This window comes from Ranitomeya variabilis, chromosome 4, assembly GCF_051348905.1.
Source record: "Ranitomeya variabilis isolate aRanVar5 chromosome 4, aRanVar5.hap1, whole genome shotgun sequence".
NCBI lineage: Eukaryota > Metazoa > Chordata > Amphibia > Anura > Dendrobatidae > Ranitomeya > Ranitomeya variabilis.
Window position 1 is genome coordinate 705,612,597 of NC_135235.1, and position 20,989 is coordinate 705,633,585.

Genomic DNA, 20,989 nt, shown 5'->3' on the forward strand with positions numbered 1-20,989 from the left:
TTCTAATGTCCCAGCAATACTACACACACAATATGATACCATCCACTGCACCAGCTACCCCACAGCTAATTAATAAATACTCCCTTAGCCCCATTCTTGGTGCAGAAACTAATGAACCCAGAGGCTATGAGATATTTAAAACACAATAGTTGGATAGTCAGGGGCGTATCATCCATACCGGCAGCCCATGTGGCCGCTATAGTGTCCATGAATTGAGAGGACTCTGTGCGGTTTGGCACTGGTCACCCTCTCCTTCCCCATCATCACAATTTCAGCGATATCCATACTGCCATGACGGTGATACCGCTGAATAGATTAGTGTAGCAGGGAGTCAAAAGCTCCTGATCCACCATTCAACCTTCGCCTGTGAGTATGAGACTCCGTGCACTGCAGGCACAATGACGTCACTACATCACACCTGTAGTATGGAGCCTCAGTACTCCCACTGCACAGACTGGAGCAGCGCACCTCGGGAACAGGGTTGGGTGAGTAGTGTGTGTTGTTTTTTTGTTTTTTTTTAAATATCAGGAATTGTGGGGGCATCAAATTAAGAGGAGGGCTGTGGGGGCCATTTAACGAGTAAAGGAATGTGGTGGACTATTAGGGTCTCCATACTGAGTGGGGGTACTTACTTTGTGTAACAGACTGCGGTGGCCATAATACTGTGTGAGGGGCAGTGGAGGCCATAATACTGTGTGTGGTCTATGAGGGCCATCATACTGTGCTAGCACATTCTGAAGGAAAGCAAAGACATAATAGCAGTGGGATTTCAGGCAGAGAGCACAGCGGAGATAAACAGCAGAGCGAGGTCCTTAGCTCAAGCCAGGAGGCCTGATTAAAGGGAAGGTGCCTCGATTTTTAACCCCTTCGTGACCTTGGGATTTTATATTTTTCCGTGTTCGTTTTTCGCTCCCCTCCTTCCCAAAGGCAGAACTTTTTTATTTTTCCATCAATTTGGCCATCTGAGGGCTTATTTTTTGCGGGACGAGTTGTACTTTTGAACGACATCATTGGTTTTACCATGTCGTGTACTAGAAAACGGGAAAAAAATTCCAAGTGCGGTGAAATTGCAAAAAAATGCAGTCCCACACTTGTTTTTTGTTTGGCTTTTTTGCTAGGTTCGCTAAATGCTAAAACTGACCTTCCATTATGATTCTCCAGGTCAGTACGAGTTCATAGACACCTAATATGACTAGGTTATTTTTTATCCAAGTGATGAAAAAAAATTCCAAACTTTGCTAAAAAAAAAAATTGCACCATTTTCCAATACTCGTAGCGTCTCCATTTTTCATGCTCTGGGGTCGGTTGAGGGCTTATTTTTTGCGTGCCGAGCTGGCGTTTTTAATTATACCATTTCGGTGCAGATACGTTCTTTTGATCGCCCGTTATTGCATTTTAATGCAATGTCGCGGCGACCAAAAAAAACGTATTTCTGGCGTTTCAAATTTTTTTCTCGCTATGCTGTTTAGCTATCAGGTTAATGCTTTTTTTTATTGATAGATCGGGCAATTCTGAACGCGGCGATACCAAATATGTGTAGATTTGATTATTTTTTTTATTGATTTATTTTGAATGTGGAGAAAGGGGGGTGATTTAAACTTTTGTATTTTTTTTATTTTTTTCACATTTTTTTAACTTTTTTTTTTTTGCCATGCTTCAATAGCCTCCATAGGAGGCTAGAAGCAGGCACAACGCGTTCGCCTCTGCTACATAGCAGCGATCTGCTGTTCGCTGCTATGTAGCAGAAATGCAGGTGTGCTGTGAGCGCCGACCACAGGGTGGCGCTCACAGCTGCCGGGGATTAGTAACCATAGAGGTCTCAAGGACCTCTACGGTTACTATTCAGAAGCATCGCTGACCTCCGATCATGTGACGGAGGTCGGCAATGCGCTAATTTCCGTCCGGAAGCGCCGGTTAAATGCCGCTGTCTGCGTTTGACAGTGGCATTTAACTAGTTGAAATCGCGATTCACCCGCCGCTATTACCCGCCGCTATTGCGGGCACATGTCAGCTGTTCAAAACAGCTGACATGTCCCGGCTTTCATGCGGGCTCACCGGAGCCCTGCATCAAAGCAGGGGATCTGACCTCGGATGTACTATCCCGTCTGAGGTCAGAAAGGGGTTAATGTTATATTTAATAATTATTATATAATCAATTAGTTTAAACACAAAATTAAATGTACAACTGTAATAGTTTATTTTAAATTATTTTTTATTTCAGCCACTTGGGGCTGCCATTTGCATTTGGGGGTATGTGTGAGAATGACACTTACACACGTCAAATACAGCAGCCCCTGGGCATAAGAAGCTGTGGTCACCGTCTGATCACATCTCTTGCTTTGAAGCCGCTCCTCCTGCCTCTTAGCTGTGACATGGGAATGCCCCCTGAGCTGTCCAGGTCACATCTGTGGGAGGAGATTGCGGCCATATTTGTGTAGCTCCTAGTGTATGCTGCAGGCATAGCGTACAGACTCCTCAGTGCGTGCGATGACTGGAGCTGCCGGGGAGTGGAGGTTCTGTGTGAGGTGAGTATCTGCAGAGGTGTCAGGGAGCGGTGATCCCAGCCTGTTATCAGTATTACATTACAGGCTGCTGATCACCGCTCAATGCCTACCTGTTCAGAGCACAGCAGGGAGATCATTCATCTGCTGTGGTCTGAACACAATGAACAGGATGCAGTGCTGTGTGGGAGCACAAGGAAGGTAAGTACAAGTTTTTGTTTTTTCTATGTATTGGAATATATGGGGACATATATACCAGGATGGAGGGGCCATATAACAGGATGGGGACCGTGTACCATGATCGGGGGCTGTGTACTAGGATGGAGGGACATATACCAGAATAGACGAACCGTGTAAAAGAATGGATGGTCATATACCAGGATGGGGGCCATATACCAGGATTGAATGCCATATGCCAAGATGTAGCCATCTTAGGGCACTGTATGGGGCCATTATACTGTGGAGCACTATATCTGGCTGTAGAAGAGGAAGTGCCCCAAAATGTATATCTTTATATAGAGATGTGTTTAGTGAATGTTTTGGGTATTTCCCCCACATGTATACCACATGGAGCAAAGCCCTCCCCCCTCCAGCCTGCTGTAGAACAAAGATGCCATGAGTTGGAAATACATTGAGGAGGTGTATCTTAGTGAACAATAGACTTGTGACCTCATCCCCACACACCTGGGGCTGGACACACCTCTTCTTGGTTGGACATAAAAGGGACAACACATATGTTTAGAGCTCTCTCTTGCTCTGCCTGGAATCACCATGGATGGTGGATAAGTATACTCTATCCCCTTTTATTACTAGGCCCTGTAACCTCCTTAGGGTTAGTAAGCTATAGATTGGGTAATCGGGCTGTTAATTGTGGTTTTTATATTGTGGTATAGTTGTGATATTACTGGATATTGTGGATTATTATTGTGTGATATTGTTATATTACTGCATACTGTAGTGATATTACTGTATTAGAGTTGTGGTATCTGTATATTGTGTGTGTGTGTGTGTGTGTATATATATATATATATATATATATATATATATATATATATATATGAGTCACCAGCTTGAGTATAAATATATATGTATGTTATATACTGCAGACTTGTGTGTGTGTGTAGTAAATATCCTTTATTGATACACGGTTTTGTCTCAGTTAGTGTATAGTATAAGGAATAGATAACGTTGTGGTATTATTAAGTGGATATTAATTGTTAATAGCCAAGTTCGGCGTTAATAGTTAATATCGGACCTCAATTAGAGGTGTAAGGAGGTTTCCCCCCTTTAGTAATTTGTGGAGGGAAAACCCTATCCTTTTACACTGGCCAATATACACTGCTCAAAAAAATAAAGGGAACACTAAAATCCCACATCCTAGATATCACTGAATTAAATATTCCAGTTGTAAATCTTTATTCATTACATAGTGGAATGTGTTGATAACAATAAAACCTAAAAATGATCAACTTAAATCACAACTAATATCCCACGGAGGTCTGGAGTTGGAATGATTCTCAAAATCAAAGTGGAAAATGAACTTACAGGCTGATCCAACTTCAGTGGAAATGCCTCAAAATAAGGAAATGATGCTCAGTAGTGTGTGTGGCCTCCACGCGCCTGTATGATCTCCCTACAATGCCTGGGCATGCTCCTGATGAGGCGGCGGATGGTCTCCTGAGGGATCTTCTCCCAGACCGGGACTAAAGCATCCGCCAACTTCTGGACAGTCTGTGGTGTAACATTGGTGGATGGTGCGAGACATGATGTCTCAGATGTGTTCAATCGGATTCAGATCTGGGAAGCAGGCTGGACAGTCCATAGCTTCAATGCCTTTATCTTGCAGGAACTGCTAACACACTCCAGCCACATGAGGTCTGGCATTGTCCTGGTCCTGTCCTGTCCACGGTGTCTCCAGACTCTGTCTCGTCTGTCACATGTGCTCAATGTGAACCTGCTTTTATCTGTGAAGAGCACAGGGTGCCATTGGCGAATTTGCCAATCTTGGTGTTCTATGTCAAATGCCAAGCGTCCTGCACGGTGTTGGGCTGTGAGAACAACCCCCATCTGTGGACATCAGGCACTCAGACCATCCTCATGGAGTCGGTTTCTAACCATTTGTGCAGACACATGCACGTTTGTGGCCTGCTGGAGGTCATTTTTGCAGGGCTCTGGCAGTGCTCCTCCTGTTCCTCCTTGCACAAAGGCTGAGGTAGCGGTCCTGCTGCTGGGTTGTTGCCCTCCTACAGCCCCCTCCACATCTCCTGGTGTACTGGCCTATCTCCTGGTAGCGCTTCCAACCTCTGGGCACTACGGTGACAGACGCAGCAAACCTTCTTGCCACAGCTTGCATTGATGTGCCATCGTGGATGAGCTGCACTACCTGAGCCACTTGTGTGTGTTGTAGAGTCCGTCTCATGCTACCATGAGTGTGAAAGCACAACCAACATTCAAAAGTGACCAAAATATCAGCCAGAAAGCATTGGTACTTAGATGTGGTCTGTGGTCCCCACCTGCAGAACCACTCCTTTATTGAGTGTGTCTTGATATTTGCCAATAGTTTCCATCTGTTGTCTATTCCATTTGCACAACAGCATGTGAAATTGATTGTCAAACAGTGTTGCTTCCTAAGTGGACAGTTTGATTTCACAGAAATTTGATTTACTTGGAGTTATATTCTGTTGTTTAAGTGTTCCCTTTATTTTTTTGAGCAGTGTACTTTGGAGCACTATATGGGGCCATTATACTGTGAAGCAATATGTGGGGCCACTATTCTGTGGAGCTCTATATGGGGTATGGAGACACGGGGGTCGGTGGGCACCCAGGGTCCGCTTGCTGGAATCTAATGGACCAGGGATCGTCTCGCCTAACGCCTGCTCTCCCTATAACGTGGGCATAACGCTACTCAGACAACACAGGGTGTTGGTAAAAGTGTGGTAATGCTTGATTGAACCACAAACATGCAGATAACACATAAAACAATTCCAGCACAGTGCCCAAGATGGTTCACATTACCACATTACAGAGTCTCACCCTTCCGCTGACTCACCAGGATAACAGCTGTGACTTCAGATCTTCCAGGGTCACTACCTCACCTTTGGCATGTACGCAGAGAGAAGTTAACGATAAGCATAGGAAGATGACAGCCCATTCAGTCCATATCAAGTACAAGGCCAATTGATCAGAGAATCACAACCTGGCTTCTCCAAACGTCTCCATGGAGTCAGACGACCAGTGGGTCCCAGTTGTGGCTTTCTCCAAATGTATCCATGGTTCAGCAATGGTCAGTGGAGCTGATCTGTATTCTTCCAACCGGAGCCGAAATCCCTTAAGTTGTTTCCTGTAGAATGATAGATCCGTGTCCCTCGTGATGGTGCCATGATATTGGCTGCTGCTCTGTCTCTGGTCCTTTGGATGTATATGTATTGGCAGAATCTCTGGCTCTCTGAGTCTCTTTACACAGAGGCATGTAACCTAATTTTAGATCTAACAAGTGTACGTCGCACTGTGAGTGGGGGTTAAATTCCGCACCAATATCGCTGATTAGTCACGGCCAGCCGGGCGCGACCAATCAGCGAAGCGTGGTTGAAATTCCACACCAATTCGCGGCCGGACTGTGTTTCGCTGATTTGTCGCGGTTGGCCGGGCACGACTAATCACCGAAGCGGTGTTCCGATTATAACAAAATTCAACTCAAATTCCTTTATTCTTAAAAAGATAGTGAATAAACACTGGGGTATCTTGAAAGATGATAAAATCTTGGGGAATCACATCCCCACTCATCCACGTTTCATATATAAAAAAGCCTGCAATCTTGGCAATCTTATTGCACCTACAGTACAGCACCATCATGCCCGAAATACAAAAAATTATTTCGAAACAACTATTAAAGGTTTCTTTCCCTGCCGTAAATGTACAATGTGTAAAAAAGCAACTTGCAGTTGTTAGATATGGTAGGAAATACGATATTAAGCAATATATTACATGTACCACAGAAGGGGTTATATACGTCATAAAATGCCCATGTGACAAACTATACGTGGGTGGAATAAACGCCCACTTAAAGAGAGGATAAGGGAACACATGCGTAACATAAAACAAAAATTTATGGGCCACCCTCTGTCTAAACATTTTGTGGAAAAACACAACAGTGATCTAAATTCCATGGAAATAACAGGGTTTGAAAAAATACCAGTACCCTGGAGAAAAGGTAACTACATTGCAACTATGTCTAGAGCAGAAAGCAAGTGGATTTTTATGCTAGACACTCTTATTCCAAAGGGACTGAACAGCGAGATAAAACTCTGGGTTCCTATAGGATCATCTGACCTTTTTTTCCCTATAAAAGGATCTATCTAGGCACTTGGGACCATCCCTGATGAAGGAAAGCGCCCTTTCCGAAACGGGTAGGATATTGGTCCTTTTTGCGATCTGTACTTTCTCAACGCTCAACTCCAGACTATCCCGCGGCTCCACGTGACCGATGACGTCACGGCAGGTCCTGCTCCGTTCATCGCGCACCGCGAGGAAGCAGTGAACACAGCCAGAAGCCGGGAGTCATCAAGCTACACAGGACGTCGGATATCTCCACCGCCTGCATCACCGAGGACAAGAGCTCCAACCGCAAGACAAGAGCTCCAACTAAGATAACAGGCGGCGGTGCACAGCAGATTTCCGACCCGGTTAATCTGTCTGTAGCACGCCGCACTACCTCACCTACTGAAGCATTGCTACCGGCCGGGGCTGCTTCTTTTACTTTTTTATTTTGTTTTTTCTATGACATTTTAAAGTCTTCCACCAGACTGAGATATTTCTACCCTATAAGGATTACGTACTTGGTTACCAAGACTGTGAACTTTTAGGGACTCATCTGATAAGACTTATCTATCACTGTCTTATTTACACGGTGCAATTAATTGTCACTCCGCTGTAGGCATTTATCTAAGCTCGATCATTACTAGGTGGCCACCATTTGGGCATATTGTTACTTATTGCTACTAGCAGCTTATTTATACTCTTCTAGTATTTTTTACTGAGCTATATATACATATTTACTTAGGAGACTACTCCCTCAGGATTACGGGCTAAGTGCAGTCTTTTGGTATACTTCTACACTTTGCGTATTTCCACATATTATCCCCATTAAATATACCTTCTGGTTTCTCTAAGACTCGTTTTGCGCGGATTTATCCAGAACTATATATTTATACTCCGACAATAAAGTGGTTGTTGTCTAAATCTGCAGCACTACAAGACACTCTATACTTTAGCGCCACTGCAACTCATACTATATTGTTCACTGTCCAACCGTGCCTCAAGCTGGCAGCATAGTATATTCCAAACACCAGACTTTATATATAAATATATATACAGTATATACATATACAAAAACAAGCCCCTAAAAAGAATAACCAACACAACTTAATCCCCATTAAAGAATCCCTTAGCAAGTTAGAACAACTCTTAATTAAAGAAATGAGGGACCTTTGGGAGGTTGCGACCCTGGAACGCTATTTAGCATACGACTGTATCCCAAAGGGACTCATAGTCCAGAAAGCTCTATCTGGCGATATTGGGGACCCCAACACTTTGGCTGAATGGGACTCTATGTTTAAAGAATTTTCAAAAAAGGCAGTGGGATTCATCATCGAAAAAAGACAAAAACAACTTATGGACAGTAAACAAAAAATAGCAACTCTTTTTGATACGATTAAACCTTATAAAAACCATCCTGACATTATTAAGATGTCAACAAACATAAATATCAGAATCTAGAATAAAGAAAAGGAAATTATAGACCGAAAAAAACGCAAATTCGGCCGGGATGCTATCCCGGAATGTGCTTTTAAAAATTCATCCCAGAACGAACAATTATTCGAAATAGTAGATGAGACAGGAAGTAATCTATCCACTTCCCTAATCTCTGATGATCAATTCTCTCTACTCTACCGCCCAGTATTGTTTACACCCCTGATCCCCCCGTGGACACCGACCGAAGGTCCATTACAAACACAGATTTGAAGGCAACTCAATAAAAATTCTTCTACCAATCCATCCTCCACACCACTGTCTAACCATAACAGGTTTGAAGTCCTTGAATCAAAACAAGAGGAGAAAGAGAACAACCCTAATTCCAACTGTGATGAACCGTCTACTTCAAAGAAAAAACAAATTAAAACCAATCATACAAATCCAGAGATGCATAAGAAACGATCCATAAGGCCTTTTTTTCAATCAGGCCCCCAAAAAAGTGTAAGAGGGCTGGGGGGGGGTGGAATTCACCAAAAGGAAAAAACTAATTAAACAACAAACTTAAGCAAAGATATGCTGGATAAAAATGAGCTTACGTTACTAACTAAAGGCTTGAAATATGCCCCATCCAGTAAAATGGATAAATTTCAGGCTTTTATAAGAACAAAACTTTTTATGAGAAAACTGGCCATAAAGAGACATTATATGAAAGCGGCTATCACTACAACACAGACCAGTTCCTCTTCAGACCCTTACGTTCATACTACACTGAAGAAAAAATCCCATTTTCATCCCTGTAACGAATATTCAGAGCCTATGGAAACTTTCCAAAAAAAGGTTATTGATGAAAAATAGATGTTTCAAATTTAAATATAACTTAACTAGGTGTTTAAATCCCGCAGCAATATTGCTGATTGTTCGTGGCCAGCCAAGTAGTATATAGCACAGCGATGTAGTATATAACACAGCCCACGCAGTATATAGCACAGCCACATAGTATATAGCAGCCACGTAGTATATAGCACAGTCACGTAGTATATAGCACAGTGATGTAGTATATCTACGTGGCCTGTGTTATATACTGCGTGGGCTGTGCTCTTACTACGTGGGCTGTGTTATTTTCTGCGTGAGCTGTGTTATATACTGCATGGGCTGTGTTATATACTACGTGGGCTGTGCTATATACTACGTGGCTGCGCTATATACTACGTAGCTGTGCTATATACTATGTGGCCAGCCGCGAACAATCAGTGACAGGCGCAGTCCGGCCGCGAATTGGCGTGGGATTTGAACCACGCTTCGCTAATTGGTCGCACCTGGCCGGCTGAATCCTGTGTATTCATTGCATTATTCTGAAATCTTCATAAATAAACTACATACATATTCTAGAACACCCGATGCGTTAGAATCGGGCCACCATCTAGTTTTTCAATATTCTACTTCATTAAAAACTGGAGAGGAAGCGACACAGTTATCAAACTGGGACAAGTTCTCCTATTGAGAGCTGAAGATGCAGTACCACAGCAAGGAGTGTGTGACCCTCATCGAATGGACTATGAAGTCCTCACAAATCACCTGGGAGCTGTGAGTAGCTCTGAGGAGCCGTAGTGGCACATCTCGGCCCTTATGGTCTCCTCATGGGATGATAGGCCTTCCCATAAAGTTTGCTGGACTGTTGTAGCTTGTAACAAAAGTTATGTACCACCACATGTAGCCGGAAAGTTCCTGACTGCACAACACAGAAGAAGCATTCATAAAGTGTTGTGCCTGCTATCTGATGTACCGTATTATTCGGATTATAAGATGCACTTTTTTCTCCCAAATTTGAGGGGCGCCTCTCATAATCTGAAGGCATGCGTAGATTAAAATCTTGGGAGACAAAATAACAGGACTCCTGTGCCGTCCCTGCGGTGTACATCTATGTTCTGGTGCCCAAAGATTTAATTATTTCTAAAATCAAAGTGTTAAAAAATAATAATAATGTGTCTTCTGCCTGTTTTCATGTTTTTTTCTTTCTACAGGAATTGTTGGCGCCAATTTTCTTTTAAAACATTTTAATATCTGCTTTTTCTGATGTTTTTCTTGTAATATAGGATAGTCAAAGGCCAGAAATAAACCCCATAAATCACTGTACATGGAGACTTTGGGATCAGATAATTTCTGCCTGTTTCTTCTGTAAAAAAGAAAAACTAAATACTGTAAAATAATAAATCTCCTCATATGTTTCCCTTATTATCACCAGTAATTGTATTATTACACAGGATTCTTATGATGTTACATCGGCTCATCTTCTTCTCATTCAGGTCTCTACAATATCGGATCCTCTCAGTGAAGATCTTCTATATAAGAGAATTTTCCTGAATTACCCATCAAGGATGGATATGGACAGAGACAAGATGGCCGAGAGGATATTACACCTCACCCTAGAGATCCTCTTCCGGCTTACTGGAGAGGTGAGAGATTCTGATGACGTCACATTACATCATTCTTATCTATGGGAATAACAGATGGACAGAACTGGAGAGGTGAGGACTCTGGAAATGTCTGTAGTGAGATTTATTAATGTGTCTCTCCATAACCAGGATTACAAAGTAGTGAAGAAGATCTCTAGTGAGCGCTGTCAGGACCCTGTGTCTGAGGGATGGGGAAGATCCCTGAGCCCAATCACGGGGCCTCCACCTCACCCCCTGATACATGAGGACATCAATGACCAGAAGATCCTAGAACTCGCCTACAAGATGATTGAGCTGCTGACTGGAGAGGTGACACTGCTGGGAATGCTGGGACATTATATAGTAACACTATGAAGGGATCGGGGGGATGATGGTATCATTGTATGTGTCAGGTTCCTATAAGGTGTCAGGATGTCGCTGTCTATTTCTCCATGGAGGAGTGGGAGTATTTAGAAGGACACAAAGATCTGTACAAGAACGTCAAAATGGAGGTTCCCCAGCCCCTCACATCACCAGGTAATAGACAGGACTAAATAGACACGACCTGTAATTATCTGTATGTAAAGAATGAATTCAGTCCCTGTATGTGTTTCGTCCAGATCTATCCAGTAAGAGGACAACACCAGAGAGATGTCCTCGTCCTCTTCTTCCACAGGACTGTAAACAAGAAGATCCCAATGTTCCTCAGGATCATCAGGTAGCTGGAGAGAAGGTGTCGTGAGATCTCTCCTATGATGTGTAGACGGCTGTGAAGATCATGTGTTCAGTGTTGCTTTATCCCCCAGTATTATATGTTTTATACTTGTATAAGGAGAACGGTGGAGATGGCAGGATTAGAGCTGATCATAGATGTGACTTCTCCATCTATCTGTGACTTTTACAATATTTGTTTCAGGGTGAAGATCTGACCCATATTAATACTACAGAGACATATGTGAGGGGTGATGTGCGGTGTAAAGAGGAGATTCCTACATATGACTACCCAGGTGAGTAGCAACCACTAAATGCAGAGAAGTCACAGAATCTTCTCAGTCACAGGCTGTGGCTGCTTTATAGGTGGTGTAGTCCGGCCGTATCACAATCGTGCAATCACCATTTTGCCTCTAGACCACAACATTCTCCTACACCCGAAACTGTTCAAATGACTTTGAGCATTAAAAGCCCTTTTCTATAGAACGAACAGCCTGGAGGATCCAGTAAATCTGTAAACTACAAAGCCAAATGACAGTGTACGTAGAATGTGCTGACAAGATATTATGAAGGACCTGTAAGAGAAAGCGGAGGGTAATGATGCTGTTGGATTCCTAGATCTCTGATATCTTATTGGATGAATCTTCCTTCTCTCCCTTCTGTGCTGCTGAATGTGATCATATGGTCCCTATAAGACCAGGTCCAGTCTTTCTGGCCACAGTTCACTTTTATGATCGACAACATTAAATGTGCAGTGAGGCCAAGTGTGAATTTCTGTACAATAACAGCAGAGTTTCCCTTTATCCTGACTTTTCAATTTCTTTTAAAGCCGACTAACTTCAAGAAGGATTGTGATAATCTACATAAAAATCCATTACACCTGTGCCATGATATATCTCTAAGCTGTGCGTGGCTGATGGCTGTAATATATATTTATTCACGCCTGCAGGAGATGTGCTGTCATGGCTCGAGCCCTGGTTTCATGGATTCACTCCACATCATAAATTACATTATGTTTTCGATCCTAAGGAATTCAGATTACAGCACAATCTCTCCTGAAATGGGGGCGCTAATAATTTCTCTACTCTTCTGGTCAGGACTCATAGTAGCTCCAATGGTCCACCATAAATGAATGCAACTCTGGTTTAGTGTTGGAGCTCTCCCCTCACACACACATTGTTGTTGGGGAAGTATTAGAATAAGAAAATGTATTTTCTTTACATGTTCATCTGTATGATAGTTAGATTGTGGTGGGATCTCCCTGCCTCAGTAATCTGAGTCTTTTACTCCGTGGTAGTCCTTAAAAAAAGGTCACCATTGACTCTTCTAAATTTATCACACGTCAGCTCTGCACTATTATAAATAGTTCTATTTAAAAGAATATTACTATGTCGCCTCATTGGGGGAGGTATATTTCTTGTTGAAATTCATGTGATAGAAAATATTGGCCTTTACGACAGCTTATATTGCCAAGAGCTACTGAGACCCACACTAATAACCCTGAAATGGTTTTACCATTAGTTACTCATATTTACAGTACAACCCAAAAGTTAGGACACACCTTCTCATTTAAAGATTTTTCTGTATTTTCATTACTATGAAAATTGTAAATTCACACTGAAGTCATCAAAACTGTGAATTAACACATGTGGAATTATATACTTAAAGGGAACCTGTCACCCCCCCCCCCCCCCCAGGCGTTTGTAACTAAAAGAGCCACCTTCAGCAGCACTGATGCTGCATTCTGACAAGGTGGCTCTTTTAGTTCGGGTGCCTGGCACTGCTGAAATAATCGCTTTTGAAATTTGTCCCTTATACCTCGAAATCGCCAGGGAGGCAGGTCTTTTCCCCCTAATCCAGACGCCTCCCAGCCATCACTCATGGCCTCTGCACGCCGGGCGCCTCCTCCTCTTCATTCATTAGCGTTCCTGGCACCTGCTCTGTAAGTTCCAAGGGCAGCGCAACTGCGCATGCCCGAAAAAATAAATTTGCAGCGCAGGCGCCGGGAACGCTAATGAAGGAAGAGGAGGCTGGGAGGCATCTGGATTAGGGGGAAAGACCTGCCTCCCTGGCGATTTCGAGGTATGAGGGACAAATTTCAAAAGCGATTATTTCAGCAGTGCCAGGCACCCGAACTAAAAGAGCCACCTTGTCAGAATGCAGCATCAGTGCTGCACAAGGTAGGGTCTTTTAGTTACAAACGCCTGGGGGGGGGTGACAGGTTCCCTTTAACAAAAAAGTGTCCAACAACTGAAAATATGTCTTATATTCTAGGTTCTTCAAAGTAGCCACCTTTTGCTTTGACTGCTTTGCACACTCTTGGCATTCTGTTGATGAGCTTCAAGTGGTAGTCACCGAGAATGGTTTTCACTTCACAGGTGTGCCCTGTCAGGTTTAATAAGTGGGATTTTTTGCCTTATGAATGGTGTTGGGACCATCAGTTGTGTTGAGCAGAAGACTGATGGATACACAGCTGATAGTCCTACTGAATAGACTGTTAGAATTTGTATTATGGCAAGAAAATAGCAGCTAAGTAAAGAAAAACGAGTGGCCATCATTACTTTAAGAATTGAAGGTCAGTCAGTCTGAAAAATTGGGAAAACTTTGAAAGTGTCCCCAAGTGCAGTTGCAAAAACCATCAAGCGCTACAAAGAAACTGGCTCACATGAGGACCACCCCAGGAAAGGAAGACCAAGAGTTACTTCAGCCTCTGAGGATAAGTTTATCTGAGTCACCAGCCTCAGAAATCGCAGGTTAACAGCAGCTCAGATTAGAGACCAGGTCAATGCCACACAGTGTTCTAGCAGCAGACACATCTCTACAACAACTGTTAAGAGGAGACTTTGTGCAGCAGGCCTTCATGGTAAAATAGCTGCTAGAAAACCACTGCTAAGGACAGGCAACAAGCAGAAGAGACTTGTTTGGGCTAAAGAACACAAGGAATGGGCATTAGACCAGTGGAAAGCTGTGCTTTGGTCTGATGAGTCCAAATTTGAGATCTTTGGTTCCAACCACCATGTCTTTGTGCGACGCAGAAAAGGTGAACGGATGAACTCTACATGCCTGGTTCCCACCGTGAAACATGGAGGAGGAGGTGTGATGGTGTGGGGGTGCTTTGCTGGTGACACTGTTGGGGATTTATTCAAAATTGAAGTCATACTGAACCAGCATGGCTTCCACAGCATCTTGCAGCGACATTCTATTCCATCCGGTTTGCGTTTAGTTGGACCATCATTTATTTTTCATCATGACAATGACCCCAAACACACCTCCAGGCTGTGTAAGGGCTATTTGACCAAGCAGGAGAGTGATGGGCTGCTACGCCAGATGACCTGGCCTCCACAGTCACCAGACCTGAACCCAATCGAGATGGTTTGGGGTGAGCTGAACCGCAGAGTGAAGGCAAAAGGGCCAACAAGTGCTAAGCATGTCTGGGAACTCCTTCAAGATTGTTGGAAGACCATATCCGGTGACTACCTCTTGAAGCTCATCAAGAGCATGCCAAGAGTGTGCAAAGCAGTCATCAAAGCAAAAGGTGGCTACTTTGAAGAACCTAGAATATAAGAAATATTTTCAGTTATTTCACACTTTTTTGTTAAGTATATAATTCCACATGTGTTAATTCATAGTTTTGATGCCTTTAGTGTGAATGTACAATTTTCATAGTCATGAAAATACCAAAAAATCTTTAAATGAGAAGGTGTGTCCAAACTTTTGGTCTGTACTGTATATACTTAAAAAGACTGTTCAGCTTGATTATTTCAGTAGATGTGTTATTGTCTATAGTCACAGTTTTGCCCACCATCCTTTAACTTTATTAACCCCTCTACATCTGGACTTGCACCCAGACCCCTAGGCTTGGGCCACGTTGAAACTTGCTTTTCTGTAGTATAAGATGGCAAGAAGATTAGTCAGGTAGTCTGGCCACAACCGGGAGGGCAGAGAAAATACAAAATCAGAAGACTGAAGAGTAGTTAGTAAACAGGCCGGGTCACAACAGGAAACAAATGCACAAGCTGGAGGCTGACTACAGAGGACTGAACCAGAGGAGAACAAGCCTGTATCTCTCAGCTTCCAGCAATATGATTCGAGCTTTAGTAGGGTGTGGTGCTTTCCAATTGGCTGAAGTTGGGAGCAGATTACTTTAACTGGACAGCGTACATACCCAAACTGCCAGAATGGATGGCACCACAGGCCCAGGCTCCTTAATCTTAGTGGCTGGACAGAGTCTGTGCCCCCAGAGCTTCTGGTTCTGATGTCTCCTCCATTAGCAGCGCCGCCTGCAGAATGACTAAGCAGACATCGTATCCCAGAGGAGATGGGACACAGCATTTGTAAAAGCCCTAATATGACAAAACGTCAGAAAACCAGAGCAGTAGAAATCCCCATAAGAGACTCCATTTTGGACAGTCTAACACTCAGTGAGTTAATCTATAGGAGTAGTGACAATTTTGACTCCACAGCCACTTTCCAGTAATTAGCACGCAGTGGAGGTTGGAGAGTAAAAATTGAAAGTATACCATTTTATTAACCAACACATAGTGCCCAGATTTTTCTTCAGAAAACACATGCACCTTAAATTAAGTGGGTTCTTCTCGCTATAGTAATGTCAAATACATTAAAATGGTAGAACTCCGGCACACGACAGATACATTTTTAACAATTTATTGTGCAGACACAAGAAAATCCACAATTTCGGATAATAGACCCAAATGAATACAGATGTGTTTAAATCATCAACGTTTCAGCTCAAATCTGTCTTTCTAAAGATCATAGAACCATAGAATGATAGTTGGAAGGGACCTCCTGGGTCATCTGGTCCAACCCCCTGCTCAAAGCAGGATTCACTAAATCATCCCAGACAGATGTCTGTCCAGCCTGTGTTTGAAAACTTCCATGGACGGAGAACTCACCACCTCTCGTGGCAGCCTGTTTCACTCATTGATCACCCTAACTGTCAAAAAGTTTTTTCTGATATCTAATCTGTGTCTCCCCCCATTCAGTTTCATCCCATTGCTACTAGTCTTTCCTTGTGCAAATGAAAAGAAAGATGATCCTTTTACAATGTGGCAGCCCTTGAGATATTTGTTGACTGCTATTAAGTCTCCGCTCAGTCTTCTTTCCTGCAAGCTGAACATTCTCAAATCCTGCAACCGTTCCTCATAGGACATGGTTTGCAGACCGGTCACCATTCTGGTCACCCTTCTCTGAACTTGCTCCAGTTTGTTGATATATTTTTTTTTAAAATGTGGTGCCCAAAACTGGACACAGAATTCCACGTGAGGTCTGACCAAACAGGAGTAGAGGGCAATAATGACTTAACGTGATCTAAACTGTATGCTTCTGTTATTACATCCCAGAATTGGATGATGTATAGATGATAGCATAAGGTGTTCATATGCCACGTGGATACCAATGCACATGGACACCTTACTCCACCACTCGGGGACCCTGAACCTGTAAAAACGTATGTATCTTTAGAGAGGCAGATTTGCACCGAAAAAGTTGACGATTTAAACAACTATGTATTCATATGGGTCTATTATCTGAAATTGTGGATTTTCTTGTTTCAGCACAAAACGTGAAATTTTTATCGTGTACCTGAGTTCTACCATTTTGATCTATTGACTTTTTACTCCAGAGCACCCATTCAACAGTGAGCACCCCGTTTCTTGACTGTAAATGCCAAATACATTGGTTCTAAATGTGGTTTGAGCACACTGCAAGACTCAGAAGCGAGGGGGAAATTTGACTTTGGGAGAGCGGATTTTGCTGGATTGGTTTATGGAAGCCATGTTGCTTTTCATGAGTCTTTGAGCCACTAATAATGTAGAAACCTCTGTTTTTCCTCTGACAGATGATGGACCTGAGTGGGGATTTGTTGTTTTTGTAAGATGAGTAGAACTTTTTATTGGTAGTATTTTTTTTTTCTACAAACATTGCTTGGTGGCTTTTTATTCCATATTTGGGAGGCAGAATGAACAAACAGTTGAACACCACGCTCTACTCTATGAGGTTTTCTTTTAGACTGAGAACTGTCTTTTTCGAGGTGAATAATTCAAATTTTTTACATAACTTTTTTATTGACGGTTTAAATAGAAATGTTCAAAATATTAAGTTTGAAGATATTTAATTGAAAAATAATTGGTTTTATTTTTGGCAGATGACTGTACCAGGAGATCAGAGGGACAGCTGACATCTTCAATTTTTAAATCAGATAATCTTGAGATCCCACAGGATGCAATTGAAGTGAATGCAATTATTCCAGCTATACCATCATCCCTTCACAGCATCTGTCTGTCATCTGATCCTTTGAAACGGGTCCTGTCTTCTGATTCATTACCGACTACTAAGGAAAATCAAACTAGTAAAATAAGCATTAAAAAACAAGCTGCTCCTAAATCAAAGAAGCTATTTTCACCTTCAGAATATGGAAATAGTTTTCCCCTTGAAAAGTATTTTCTTAAACATCAAACAATTCACACAGCAGAGAACAGATTTTCTTGTTCCAAGTGTGGGAAATGTTTTAACCAGAAATCGAATTTTGTTATACACCACAGAACTCACACAGGGGAGAAGCCTTTTTCCTGTTCTGAATGTGGGAAATCTTTTAACCAGAAATCAGATTTGCGTACGCACCAGAGAATTCACACGGGGGAGAAGCCTTTTTCCTGTTCCGAATGTGGGAAATGTTTTAGCCAGAAATCATCTTTTGTTATACACCACAGAACTCACACAGGGGAGAAGCCTTTTTCCTGTTCCGAATGTGGGAAATGTTTTAGCCAGAAATCAGATTTGTGTAAGCACCAAAGAATTCACACAGGGGAGAAGCCTTTTTCCTGTTCAGAATGTGGGAAATGTTTTAACCAGAAATCATATTTTGTTAAACACCAGATAATTCACACAGGGAAGAAGCCTTTTTCCTGTTCAGAATGTGGGAAATGTTTTAACCAGAAATCAGATTTTGTTATACACCACAGAACTCACACAGGGGAGAAGCCTTTTTCCTGTTCCGAATGTGGGAAATGTTTTAACCAGAAATCAGGTTTGTGGAAGCACCAGAGAATTCACACAGGGGAGAAGCCTTTTTCCTGTTCAGAATGTGGGAAATGTTTTAACCAGAAATCAGATTTTGTTATACACCACAGAACTCACACAGGGGAGAAGCCTTTTTCTTGTTCGGAATGTGGGAAATGTTTTAACCGTAAAACGCATCTGGCTAGCCACCAGAGAACTCACACAGGGCAGAAGCCCTTTTCCTGTTCAGAATGTGGGAAATGTTTTAACCATAAATCAGATGTTGTTATACACCACAGAACTCACACAGGGGAGAAGCCTTTTTCCTGTTCAGAATGTGGGAAATGTTTTAACCAGAAATCAGATGTTGTTATACACCACAGAACTCACACAGGGGAGAAGCCTTTTTCCTGTTCAGAATGTGGGAAATGTTTTAACCAGAAATCAGGTTTGTGTAAGCACCAGAGAATTCACACAGGGGAGAAGCCTTTTTCCTGTTCAGAATGTGGGAAATGTTTTAACCAGAAATCAGATTTTGTTATACACCACAGAACTCACACAGGGGAGAAGCCTTTTTCTTGTTCAGAATGTGGGAAATGTTTTAACCGTAAAACGCGTCTGGCTAGCCACCAGAGAACTCACAGAAGGGAGACACCTTTTTCCTGTTCAGAATGTGGGAAATGTTTTAACCGTAAATCAGATTTGCTTAAATGCCAGAGAATTCACACAGGGGATAAGCTTTTAGTATGTTCTTAATGTGGAAAATCTTTCAAACAGAAATGGTATTTTTTTAAATGGGCTGTTATCATGTTTGGCCTTGTTAAAATATCAAAAAAATCATATTCACCTTCCATGTCAGTGCTGTTCCAATGGAATCGGCAATCGTGTTCCTTGGGCTCTATGAGGTTGTTACATAGCACGAGCCCTGTGCTCAATGAGCCCCAGTTTCACTGTCCCACCCTGAGACGTATTGAACATCAACTGGAAGCCAGGTCTGCGACTTCTCTTTGACTTCCTCGTATTGTTCGATTTTGTCTGAAGGTGAGAACAGTGAAGCCAGCGCTAATTGTACACAGGGCTCGCGTGACATAATAACCTGAGCCCCCAAAACGCAGGTTCTGACACTGCTGGATCCACACCAGCATGGGAGGTTTATACAAGTTTTTTATTTTGTGTAAATTATTTTATTAATAAGTTGTATATAAGTATTCATTCATTACAGGTTAAACCATCAACAGACAAATGTATATTGATATATTATTTTCCATTGTAAACACTTTTGAACAATAAAGTATATTAAATTATAAAGTAAACCTGAGTGGCAATATTCTTCTATGTCATCTATATGAGAGAGGGATATCCTTCCCCCAACTATTCAAAAGGCGATCTAGGATCAATAACCGTACGCTATAAATCAATCTTGAGGGTATATTACCCATTAGTTAAAAGGACGGTCTATCGATATTGCGACAAAGGTTCATAAAAGAAATAAGGAAGAAGAGAGATAGAGAAAAAGGGGAAAGAGAGGAAGAAAGTAAAAAAAGGGGAGGGGGGGAAGTTCAATTCCTGGTTTCCTATCTATTTCCACCTGTTTCTGGTATGCTTATTGTTAAGGCTCGGTAATCCACCGGCAAGATTGTAGATACAAGTATCCATAGCTCAAAGATTTAGTCAGTTATCCAGCCAAGTCACCAAATCCGCAGTCTCTCTAAACATAATCCAAGGAGACCATGTGTTTAGGACTTTGTCTAAGGTTCCAGTGTCCTGTCCAATTAGTTGTTCCATTCTGAAAATATGGTTCAATTCCGAGACAAGATCGGAGCTTGAAGGAGATTTTGATTGTTTCCAGTAACGGGGTATTAGGTTGCGTGCGGCTGTAAGAAAGTGTCTAAGAAGGCCTCCCTTAAACTTGGCAATGGAGAGATCACAAATAGATAATAAGGCTAATTCCATTGTGGGCTGTATCTTGTGAAAGGATAGCTTATTATGGAGGTCAAAGACTGCTTCCCAAAAATTGTGAATGTCAGTAGTTTATAACTTCTCGCCTGGTGATCTGCACATAGTGAAGATCTAAATGTGTAGAGGAGACTCTTATTTCTATCTTCTGGTGTTAGCGTTTTGTTTAAGTCATTCTCCCATCTCAAAAAAAATGTGGGAGAGTTAAGCTTGGTTATTTGATGATCCTGAAACATTTTGTATAGGAACGATATTGTATGTGTCAGGGGACTCCCACCCAAGCAGGCTGATTCGAAGGGAGTAAGTGACCTAAATATGTTGGTCTGTTTAGATATCTTGTTAATATAGCTCTTAATCTGTTCATATAAAAACCAAGTGCCAGGGGGGATCCATATCAGCAAAGAGGGACCATAGGGACTTTATTGAGGATTGAGTTATGTAATCGTAAATTATAGGGCAACTATCTTTATGTTTATGCAGGGTAACTTTGTCTAGGCCTGCGGGGAAATCTGGATTATCGGTAACCGGAGTCAGGGGGCCAGGTATGGTGGAGATATTAAGTTTTTGATTGCCAATTCTGAGAACAGGAACTAGGTTTCTCGTGAGAAATGGAAGGTTGTC

General features: G+C 42.3%; 1 protein-coding gene across 3 annotated transcripts in view; it reads left to right on the forward strand.

Annotated features, from left to right (window-relative positions):
• LOC143766495 (uncharacterized) overlaps positions 1 to 19,721 on the forward strand; it is a 122,563-nt gene extending 102,842 nt beyond the window's left edge. For 2 of the 3 annotated variants that reach the window (XM_077254221.1, XM_077254220.1), the window contains exons 3-8: positions 10,556 to 10,705; positions 10,835 to 11,014; positions 11,098 to 11,221; positions 11,305 to 11,402; positions 11,601 to 11,691; positions 17,559 to 19,715. In XM_077254221.1, coding sequence (XP_077110336.1) covers positions 10,628 to 10,705; positions 10,835 to 11,014; positions 11,098 to 11,221; positions 11,305 to 11,402; positions 11,601 to 11,691; positions 17,559 to 19,168 — 2,181 coding nt within the window. In that variant the 5' untranslated portion in view covers positions 10,556 to 10,627 and the 3' untranslated portion in view covers positions 19,169 to 19,715. Of the gene's footprint in view, positions 1 to 10,555; positions 10,706 to 10,834; positions 11,015 to 11,097; positions 11,222 to 11,304; positions 11,403 to 11,600; positions 11,692 to 17,558 lie in introns of all 3 variants that reach the window. The other variant, XM_077254219.1, reaches the window with a different exon arrangement.
• The last annotated feature ends 1,268 nt before the right edge of the window (positions 19,722 to 20,989 follow it).